Source organism: Lytechinus variegatus, chromosome 1, assembly GCF_018143015.1.
Source record: "Lytechinus variegatus isolate NC3 chromosome 1, Lvar_3.0, whole genome shotgun sequence".
Taxonomy (NCBI): Eukaryota; Metazoa; Echinodermata; class Echinoidea; order Temnopleuroida; family Toxopneustidae; genus Lytechinus; species Lytechinus variegatus.
The window spans coordinates 29,609,839-29,621,211 of record NC_054740.1 but is presented as its reverse complement, the minus strand read 5'-3'; the positions used below and the strand labels follow the sequence as shown (position 1 = coordinate 29,621,211).

At 36.8% G+C, this 11,373-nt stretch overlaps 1 protein-coding gene and 1 long non-coding RNA gene across 2 annotated transcripts; both read right to left on the bottom strand.

The window, feature by feature from the left end:
- Positions 1–928: 928 nt before the first annotated feature.
- Positions 929–11,212, bottom strand: LOC121410765. The gene is made up of 5 exons (XM_041603059.1): positions 10,615–11,212; positions 8,089–8,181; positions 6,674–6,754; positions 5,687–5,758; positions 929–4,714 (listed from the first exon to the last, which is right to left on the bottom strand). The coding sequence occupies exons 1-5, from the start codon at positions 10,966–10,968 to the stop codon at positions 2,732–2,734; spliced, it is 2,583 nt and encodes an 860-aa protein (XP_041458993.1). The 5' UTR covers positions 10,969–11,212; the 3' UTR covers positions 929–2,731.
- Positions 9,593–10,602, bottom strand: LOC121410773. The gene is made up of 2 exons (XR_005969374.1): positions 10,055–10,602; positions 9,593–10,023 (listed from the first exon to the last, which is right to left on the bottom strand). It is a non-coding gene; the product is annotated as an uncharacterized LOC121410773 (long non-coding RNA).
- Positions 11,213–11,373: the final 161 nt, after the last annotated feature.

The following is an 11,373-nucleotide window of genomic DNA, read 5'->3' as shown; positions in this document are numbered from 1 at the left end:
CCCAAGATAATTTCACATACTCCTCTGGAGAAAAAATTTGCATCTAAATTCATCATAAAGTTCAGCACCCATCGTTGAAAATGTATTGGTGTTATATAACAGTGATCCCCTTTTGTAAGAAAAAAACGGATGAGCATGCTTGAACATGGCACATAAGGTAATTTCTATTTGATTATCACAAAGTAAAAAGAAGTAGGACAGGGAATGAATTAACACTGAACAGACAAATCCTAGAATAATTCAAGTAATTTTGTAGTTTTTTTAATACCAAAAAAATCTTCAGATTATCAAAATAAAAGCATAAACACAAGTACAATGTACAACACCATGAATAAATTTACAAAACATACAAATGCATTTTTAGTGAAACTTCACAAAAATCTGCCTGCAGCATGTAAAGGCATGGTCACACCGCCAGAGCGTTGTTGAAGCGGTAGGGAAAGAGGGCTGAATTTCGCTCACAAAATTGAGAGAAAAAATCGAAAATAAAAATAACAAACGAAATTGAAAATGGTGAGCGGTAGCGAGTGGTGATGATTTTTTCTCTCTGCTCCACGACCGCTCCAACAACGCTCTGGTGGTGTGACCATGCCTTAAGACCCATTTTTGCCAACACTAAGAATGAAACATTTTTCCAAAGAACTTTAATCATGTGTACCCCCTAATTTAAGATATGTTCCACTCGAATATCATTCTCTATCAAACCTAAATGTCAAATTCAAATGAATACCAAATTGTATACAGGCAAAAACAAAACAAAGCCGTAAAATCATCAAAAAAAAAGATGCCTTATAACAGAAATGTTCATGTATTTTGTATGACACAATCCGCTTTTGTCCTTCATCTAGATGAATTATTGCAGTAGTTGTTAGAGTGCTTGTTTCTGATGTGTCAGATTCCAATCCCCCTTTTTATTTTTCGGACAATGCTGTGCCCCATGCTTTGTCTCCTCCGGGTCACGGTCCGCCACTGTTCCTATACCACCACATACCATAAATTCTTTTGCCATATTTTCCATAAGAAGAGAAGCCGAGAAATATGTAATAAAATCAAACTGTTCAAAAACTAAAGTCTCAAACTATATAGATGTATCGATGTGCATGCAACAAAAAACATGTTCTGATAATGCAATTACTGACATATTCTTTCAGCAAGAACATATTATGTTGTACTCTAAATGAAATATAATTGTACAGTATAACCCTTCATGTGGACTACTCTCAAGTTATATAAGTGAACTAATGGACAAAAAGAGAATAATAGATTAATAACTATAGGCACAAGAATGAAAAACGTCAAATTTGACACCTAATAAAATACATATAATAATATGCCAGCTTTAATTCAATCACAGAGGCAATTAACAGACGAAAAACCAAATTGATTTTGGTATTACATGTATGTGGGGGTAATAAAATGTAGAAACTGGTGATGATCAACACCCATACCCTTGTGTGCATGGTATGCCAACTTTGATGTGCATTGCTCATAAAGCATAATTGGTCAGAATTCCAAGATTTCCCTCAATTTATTGATATCATGACAAGGCATACACATTATAATCATGTTCAACTTTAGCATGTGTGCATTCAAACCCAATGATGCTTTAAAAATGTACTACATGTATTTCCTGTACATTATCTAATATATGCACTGAATAAAGTAGACCATAAACCATAATAATACAAATTGTGACAGCAAGAAAACCTAAGACAATATCACTGAATATTCAATATCACAGGTGTACAGTGTACTATATGGAAACAATTAAATTCTACATGTACAAATTCATCAAATCCAATAAACGCTATGAATACGCAAAAAGTAGTAAAAAATACAACCCAAGGTTTGGTTTTTACCTTACCAAATAAGAACTGACAGTACTGACTTCAATGTCTTTATTCCGAATCCAAGACCAATGTGCATAACACCATGGGATAATAAAATTCGACAGACATGTAGTCTTTGTTGAATGAAAAGAACATGAATTCCAAATTTTAGTACGTTTGAGTAGATTGAAGATGTGATCAGAAGAGGCTGTTTCTTAACACTTCTAAAATAGTCAAGTCCTTTCTAAGAAACAAATAAAAACAAAAGAACTATACAGAATAGATTTGCAATGTTAACAGCATGACTAAACACAATGATTGTTTCACATTACTCTTCACACTCTGCTTTAGAGAGTTAGAGAAATAATCAAATATCTCCCTTCATCCCAGAAATAGCATTGGTTAAAATAGAAACATTCCCACAAATAGGTATTTCTCTTCCTTTCAGTAAGAACAATGAATTTCTGGAAGTGTGTGAAATTTCTTACATATTCACGTATTGGTTATTTCCTGTACTTGAGAAATGGAAGCACAACAAGTTGGTACTGATACATACGAAAGGGATATTCATCTGTGATTTGGTCTAATTTGACCCTATCATGGATTATGAAATCAGCGAGTAGGTAACGCCTCACAAGGCTACTTCAGTCATTGGGTGTCAATAAACCAGTCATATGTATTATTGAGTCTCGCAATTTTATTCCAAACTTGCTCATACACAGACAGTATAATAAAGATGCTGACATGTCAATTTAGGATCAATCATAAGGCAAATGTACAAACTGCCGTGCTCTTACACGTGGAAGTCAGGCGGTGGAAACAAGAGGAACGATGAGTCCAATTGTTACAAGTTGAGCAGCAACATGTTCAATTAATGTGTAGTCCTACTTTTAATTGTACAACTATTCTTTAAATCGTGTTACATTTCCTTGTGACTCTAGCTCTTCTTTCGATGGCCTTGGGATTTTCGCAATGTTCGGAGGAAGGACAGGTATCTGAGGCAATTCTGCTTGAAATTCCCCAGTCTTCATTTGAAGGGCAGCGATCAGAATCTCCCAGAGATAAGCATACTCCTTGTGCTCTAGCACCTTCTTCTTAACCCATGCTCTTGCTCCTTTGGAATATGCATACTTGAAGCGTGCCTCTCCTTTCTTGCCAGATCCTTTTCTTGGACGAATGATTGTTGCTTGACTTCTTCCTACGTTTGCATTATGGTCAAGTACTGTCAACTGTGCCCTTGCAAGCATCGCTGGGTAGAAAAAGTGCTGCCTCTTTGGACAATACTTCAAGTATAGTCCATGGTATGATTCTAGTACACCAGTGTGGCAGGCCTTTGTCAGATGCTTCATATCTTTCACTAGTAGCTTGTCAAAAATGACTTGCTGAACGGCTTCATGCGCTTTGGATCCCGGCTCAAGCCACTTCCTCTCTTCAGTTTCGTCATCAGTCAATGGTGCATGGGCACATTCATGGAATTTTTCTCCCGAGTTCCAAGTGTGTACGTCAACCAGATGATGTGTCATGGATTGTAACATTTCTACTAGCATGTCCGGATCCTCTCTGCAGTTTTGGCTAGACCACCAAATATGATTAGAGATATGCTGTATCCATGGTGCAAGCTCCTGACAGTCTCTGGTCTTCGCCTTGTTCGTAAGCCTTTTCACAACCGATTTGGCAAAATGCCAAACATCGAATTGGTGATCGATCCATTCATACTCCTCCCTCAGCATCTTTCTGATTCCGCTGTGTCGATCGGTTGCGAAAATCTTTACTTCCACCCCAGCAGCCAGCATGTCATCTAACGTCATCTTACAGCCCACCTTCTCCATGGCGACTGAACTATTGGCTTGCGAAACCTGGACTAAAGCCATGGCAATGACTTTATGCGTAGCAGAATCCATGCAGGTATATGTACAGTACTTCGCATTGTAGCCGGGTGAATCGCAACGGCCATCAGCAATAACAGTGACAGGTCTTCCTCGTACTGCTTCCCTGCACTCACGAATCTCTTGCTGGTAAAAAGTATTAATAGTAGGGAAGAGCATCGACTCCTGGATTCCATTGAAAGTTGTCCGTGAGATAAATTCTAAGTTGAGTAAACTTGCAAAAAATGCCATCTTCTCATAAGACTGCCCCCCTAGCAGTATTGCTCCTGCAGTAAGGATGTTGCCTACAGGCTGTCGACCAATGGTTGGTTGGGATGACCATTTTGTGACGAGATTTCCACAGACACAATTTACATTGACAGTCACCATGGTGCCAGTTTGGTATTTCTTCAGTTCAGCTATGTGCCCATCTTGGCAAGCCTGACACTTCAACCCAAAGAGAAGATCATTAAGGCTGCTCTCTGCCACAATGAAGTTCTTTTGTGTGGCAAACTTTACTGCATCTGAGTCTTCCTCCTCCTCTGAATCAGAGGATTCGTCTGAAGCTTCGTATGAGAAATCTGTTGATCTGGATGATGTAGACGAGGAACTTGATGAAGTTGGACTTGATGGGCCATTTGAAGTCAATGGGCTTGCCTCAGCTGGGTAATCAATTTCCATTTCCTGAAGTGAAGACTCTTCGTCCATAGATGGAACCTCTGGAATAACAACTGTTGGGGTTTCAGAGCTAGGAGGTTCTTGTATGGCAGGTTTATCAATGGCATGTTCGTCAATGGCATGCTCCTCGATGACAGGTTCCTCGATAGCATGCAGTGGTGGTTCTGATTCTCGAAAGTACACAGGCTTGACTAAAGCTGGCATTGTCATAGCATAAGCATGCTCTTCATTGACATAGTTGAAGTCTTCTGGTATCTGGGTCCACATGTCCTCTGTTTTCCTTAAAACTGAGAACAGGGTTTGGGTTGACGCGTCCACCCAGGCACGAAGTTTTTCACCGCCCTGCAAAAAGAATGATATGAAATTATTAACATTTTTTGCTTAAAACTCCAAGGTGAGTTTGAACAAAGGACAAAATAAGGTTTTTGTTGGTAATTATTTGTTCAGTCACTCTATGGAACTGAAAATCATACAGGATAACAATGCCAGTAATGTTAAGTGAGAGTGGAAAAGGAATTCAAGCATGAATAGAATTTAGGGCAAATAATTCAAGATTGTTTGTTATATGAACCATAACATGCAGGCACTTCTGATTGCCTTTTTAAAAGGGTCATAAGGCATTAAGATTTCAGTAAGATAGTTTTTATGTAAAATGTAATATCTGTGACAATAGCGAAAAAAAAAGTCATTTAGCACTATTAAACGTTTCCCTTCAATTGCAAAGAGGTACTGTAGTTACCAGATTAATAATACATGCATATTTATGCCTGAATATGATTTATATAAGTCCATGTATCTTCTAGCACAGTCCACATCCCATCCCATAAACGCTATACATCTACTTACAATTACTATTTCATAAAGAAATCGTAATTGTATTATTCTACAGGTTTCAATGATGCCTGTAATTACTCAGTTTATAATACAGTATAAACATAAAGTGGATCATTCAAAGTTTTGAACTGTGGCTTTCAGATTTAAGAACAGCTCATAATGCTAATAACTACAACCAAACTAATGTAAGTGTACTTTCCAGAAAATATATATGGGCCTACTGAAAAACATTTGCATGAATTTCATGTGTTATCTTTAGTAGCTTTCAGGAAAAGAAAAATTATTTTGTTCCTTGTATGCACATTTAGCAAAAAACTTCAGTAAAGAAAATGTCCTCTTAAAAAAATTGCAGTTTCAAAATATCAAATTATCAATTAAAACTGTCAAAGCCTGATAATTTACATAGCTGGTTTGAGATACATTGAATTGCTACTTGTACTACTTGTACATTTTGTTACAAATACATTGTCCTCTACGCACCTCAGTTGTTTTCCTCTTTCTTTTTCTTCTTTGCCTCTTTACTTTCTTCTTAGGAGGTCCATTGTCTTGCATCTGTGACAAAAATAAAATGACAGATGAAAATAAATATAAAATAATGTCTGGAAAATAAATATAGAATAATGATGACTTGTGGATCATGCAAGTTGGTCTTGTTTCATCTACTGATTACCACATAAATGTACCCAGACAAATTAAAAAATAGAACATCTAGTCAAGAATTGAAAGATGGAAATAAAATCCCAAGATATCACTCAATGTTCAAAATATTTTCAAGTTTCATTGTGACTGGCAGTCATGCATTATGACGTGGCCCAATATCCTATTAAATACATGTAGAGTATATATGGGAAATAAGGGGAATTTTAACCCCAATTCTCCGGGGGGGGGGGATATAATGCCCCCCACTCCCTCGACAATTTTCGTGAAAAGACGCTGCACAATTTTTTTTTACCTCGCCACTCAATTTCTACTTTTACTGATTGAACTTAATTAATTTTGCCTTCTTTATGATCAGAATTAAGTCTGGAATGATTACCATCGAAAAAACAAAAAAAAACAAAACAAAGAAATTCATAAGAAATTTAAAAAATAAAATAAAATACACAAGAAAACTATCTCAAGTGGTACCATGATTTCTTTTTCACAATTGTTAGGAATGCTATAAAAAATATTTTCACCAAAAAAATAGCATTCTAGGAGCTTTATTTTGTGAATCATAGCAGAAAGAGAGTATTATTTTATGAATAAATTAGCATAAATAATAAACATATGAATTTAGTGAAATTTACCAAAGCAACTGCCCAGATAATTTCATTCTCTACCATCATTCAAATTTTTGTTGTGATCGCGCAATTTGCGGTCGAGATCCCGGAATGACAAGAATCAAAATACCCGGGGAGATTTATGGTTAACCAAGTTTTTACAAAATGTGACAGCAGTTTATGAATTATGACGTAGAGTACATACATGAACGTGCTCTTCCTGTTCCAAGTCAGTCATTTCCAGATCAACAGTATCCTCTGGCTCTTCGTGGGATTGGACAGTCGACTGCAAAACAAAAAACAAATAAAACTAAAAATTTATATAGGCCTACTACATTAGTGCATATAACTCGAAAGTGTGTGTCTCGCAAATGTTTGGCTTTAGGTGTTGAAGAGAAGTTCACTATAAAATCAATAAAAGCACAATGCTTTTAACGATCATACATGTTCATGCCTTGGACTGAGCAAACCTGCTGCAGCTATGTCAAGGAAAGCAGAAGTCATGTACACTACTGTATCTACCGCACATACTTTAAAAAAAAAACACATCTACAACAATTAATTATCATACCCAATACCTATTGCCTAAACCCTATCTACGCGGGGGGGGGGGGGCCTCAACGAGTTGCGCAATATTTTTGCCGCGCAAATTTTTTTGACCGCGCCGCTCACTGACTTTTTACTTTCAAGTCTTGCGCAACTTTTGAGACCAATTTTGCATCACCCGGGTACATGGTTCCGAAATTACGCAACATTATGTAAGTGCATGTCAGACCAAAAATTGCTCAAAGACGTGATTTCGTGTACAAAGTCAATGTAAATTGCGTTTTCAACCAAAAATCATAAAGGTATGATTATTTTTAGTTTTGCTGGCCTAAATGTATGTATTTTATGCTGTTTATGATCTTAGAAGAGTCCCCAACGAATTTTCATTGGAAAAACAATGAAAAACAAAAGATCAAAAAAACAAAGAAATACATAAGAAATTGCAAAAACAATACAATACATAAGAAATTGATCTGATATCACAAATTTTTTATGTACACTTGCTAAGAACATCACAAAGAGTTTCTATGCCAAAAATTAGTACATTTAGAGCTTTATTTATGGAGGTAGAGGAAAAAGTATGATTTCGCATACTAATTACGCATAAATTAGCATAATTACGTAATAACGATTTGCATGAAATAAATTACTATACCATTTTGTAGATTATATCCTAGACAACCTGTGTGCCAATTTTCAGCGCGATCGCGCGGTCAACGGCAGAAATCTCAAGGGGGGCCTGGGAGGCCCCCCCCCACTCCGGCCATATGAACTCCCAAAATACCCCGGCCTAGATAGGGTTAAAATAGCAAAGAAAAAAAATACCTGGTATATGCCAAAGTATGAAAGCTCCTTTATTAGATTTTTTTTAATGCCCAACAGTTGCAGCATTTAAAGAATCAGTCCCCATTTCAAATTTCAAACCCTGACATAAACAAAAGTTACATGAACAAGTCAGTGCATCTGGATTTCAATTTCTTTTTTTCTAAAATAGGTCACACTATTTGAAAACTATGATAACATACATGTAGATTCATACAAAAGAAATTCAATTTCAAAAGGAAGACTTCTTACCATAAGGACTCGGTTGGGTGAAGGACACGTACTTGTATGAGGGGCAGAACTACTGTATATTGGCTCTTTCACTTCCAAAACAGATTGGATATACTAGATACATGAAAAATGGGAAAAATAATTCAGTTAGCACAGCAGAGGAAAGGATCTATTTATTTCAATTTCCACCCATACTGGAGCTATGAGTGTAATTCAATAAATTGAATATCTATTAATATGCATACATTGTAAATGTATATTTATTGCAGATAAGGTAGAATATATTTCTTTAAAAATTTCCACCTTATGAATTCAATTCTTGAGTCTTACAATTATTCAGAGCTCAAATGGACAGAGACCTGCAGCTGTTCAGCGACCGGCCCACTTGAAAAATTTCACATGGCAGATTTATCATGTAAAATGTAGAGGGGGAACAGAATCTGCCCCATTTTCTACACCAAATATTCACCTTTTCAGCGTTCATCAAAATCACTTTTAAAAGCAATTATTTTTTTCAGTTTCTATTATTTCCAAACAAAGTGTAAAGTGATAAAAAGTGGGTTTGATATTCTTGTATAATTTACATGAATAAAAGAAACATTTTGGAAACAATTACATCATTGGTGAAATAAAAGTTATTGAAGGTGAAAACTCCAAAACAAATTTCAATGTCACTAAATTCTGTAGTTTTATATGCATGGCATTCAACCGTTCATGAACTTAATAAAATTAATGTACATATTTACATTTAAGAAATACATGAGCAATTGTTCAAATGTGATTTTCACAGAAATCGCAGAGGACGATCTTGGTTGAATTCTTAGCATATACATGTATCATATATTTTATCCATGAAAGATGAGATGAAGGCTGCCTTGGTACAAGAATAAACATCAGCTTACTACATATAGGATGTCTTACATGTACTTCTCAGCCGGCCCGTGTCCCCCCCCCCCCTAGCCTTAATAAATATTTTGACATATATTTCTCCCAAGTCTGTAGAAGTATATGTCAAAATATAAAAAGTATCAGACATGGAGTCCTCAAGGCCCCCCCCCCCCCATTTTGAGAGGCACAATTGAAATTTGTAATGTAACAGAAGTACATCTAACTCTATGCCCCATTTAGGGGAAGTGAAGCATTTTTTTTTGCTTGTCAAACTTTTCTCAACAAAATGTGCCCCCACCCCCCCCCCCCTTCTGAAAACTCCTGGATCCGCCCCTGTGTACATGTATTTAGCTGAATGATATGTATAATATTTCAATCATCAAGATTTAAGTTTGATTATGGAATGGAACTCGTATACATCGAGAAAATACAAAAAAAAAATTGCATCCATATCCATACACGTATCCCCATAAAAATGACCCCCCCCTTTTTTTTTCCACTCAAAGTTTTTTACCAAATCATCACAAGGGTGACAGACATCTTTCAACTTGCTCTCAAAAAAACATTAACAAAACACATAACAAGCAGTCTCTTTGCTCCATTGCTTTAGTTTCTTCACATTTTATCAATCTTTGTATCTTGCCCAATGACAAAAATACAGCCATATTTTAATGTGCCCTTGTGGATCTGCAGTTGGTTTTGGAACAAAATGTAAACATTCAACAAAACACTGTCAAAATAGTTGATCAGTGATGATTGTTAACTTTCCAAAGATCAACATTTTACATTTTTTTTTTACGTGAATTTCACATTGGACGAGGGGCCTGGGTCGGGTCTCATCGAAAGCTGACAGTGACACAGATTCATAACAGACTGCAGTGACAGACGATCGATCTATGCAAAAAGAATGTAGATCTTCGTAGCCAAGAGGCTTCTAGAGAGTAAAAATCATTTACTAACGTAGGCTTACTCTCAATGAAGCCAGGTCTTCCTAAGTTCCTTCTGTTCTGATTCACCTACACAAGGACGCCAAAACCTGAAACTTTCACCCCCAAGATTTCTACTTTCCTTCTAAAAGATCGAGCCCTAAATCATGTACGTGGGATAAAACTTCATTTCTGACATTTCTACGCTCTCGTTATTCTTGTTCAAAAATAACAAGAGCGTAGAAATATCAGAAATTAAGTTGTATTTCATAATTTTAATTATATCTTCAACTTAGTTTAAGATCTAAAATTCTAGATTGTTGGAGTATATAATCCCATACATGATTCTTCATTTTTAGATTTATTCTATTTGTACATCACCTGCAACATCATCATTCAACCTCAATCTGCAGCTGACTCCAGCGCAAGAAATTGGAGCTAACGTTAGAGCTGCCCAGCATCGCACGTCACGCAGCAAGAATCAACGTTGCATGGCTTGGAGCTGCAAAGTGCTATCAGCCGGCCGTGTTTTCATTCAGAATGCAGGCAGCGCTAGCGGGGCGGATAGAGCTCTGTGTACGGTCCCCGGTCGTGCGCTCCCCAACCTTCGCCCCGACCGTACCGGACCCCATTCGTAAACAAGGGCGCGCGCGCGCGAAGATGATACGATTACGAACATGATTTTTTTTTTCAAACTGGTTATTTATAATTTTAGCATTTAAAAAATACTAACCTGTTTTGCAGACCTTTGAGACAGCATCTTCTCTGTTGACGGTCTCTCTTTCGGAGGAGCTCGATGAGCGAATATGGAAGGAACAGCACCTTCTTTGAGCATTTTCCTAGGTTTGGTTTTCATTAGACGTGCACGAAGGTCTTCCACGAAGTCGCTTGCCGCGAAGTGATCGCTACAAATCACATTGTTTCTATCATATTGGTATGAGTTCGGATTAAATTTCTCTACTCGAATGGCAGCTAACCACTTTTTGCATAATTCCGCATCCTTTTTTGGATCGGGAATCGCGTGAAAACTCTTGTCTCGACATTTTCCGCTCCGATTAGAACACCCAAAAGCTTGACACAGCACCATCTTGCACACAGAGAAATGACAGCACGCGCGATCGAGTTGTCCACAAATACGTCACAAGCGAGCTCGAGAAAGAAAACATGGCTGCCTCCATGACAGCAGACGACGTGAATAATGCATACATTTTGAGACTCTTTGCAAGTTCATTGTGAATCACCCCGTGGGTCAATTTTGGAGATCGATATATCAACTTAAAGCGCATTTAACCCCTGACAATATGATAAGATATAAATTCGAGACTTTTGGTTCCCTTTAATATGATTACATATTTACATAATTATATTATAATTATCATTATTGATATTGTCATTTTTGTTATCATCACCGTTTTTGTAATCACCACCAATTAATGCTATCATTATTATGTTTACATATTTATCTGTCTATCTAAATAACTTCAATCAAGCA

What these genes read in the sequence shown, in the direction of transcription:
- LOC121410765 (XM_041603059.1), bottom strand. Translation starts at nt 10,968, where the DNA reads ATGGTGCTGTGTCAAGCTTTTGGGTGTTCTAATCGGAGCGGAAAATGT. An exon ending in CACCCAACCGAGTCCTTATG is followed by an intron (nt 6,755 to 8,088) that starts GTAAGAAGTCTT and finishes TTTGTTTTGCAG; the next exon opens with TCGACTGTCCAATCCCACGA. An exon ending in GAAAGAGGAAAACAACTGAG is followed by an intron (nt 4,715 to 5,686) that starts GTGCGTAGAGGA and finishes TTCTTTTTGCAG; the next exon opens with GGCGGTGAAAAACTTCGTGC.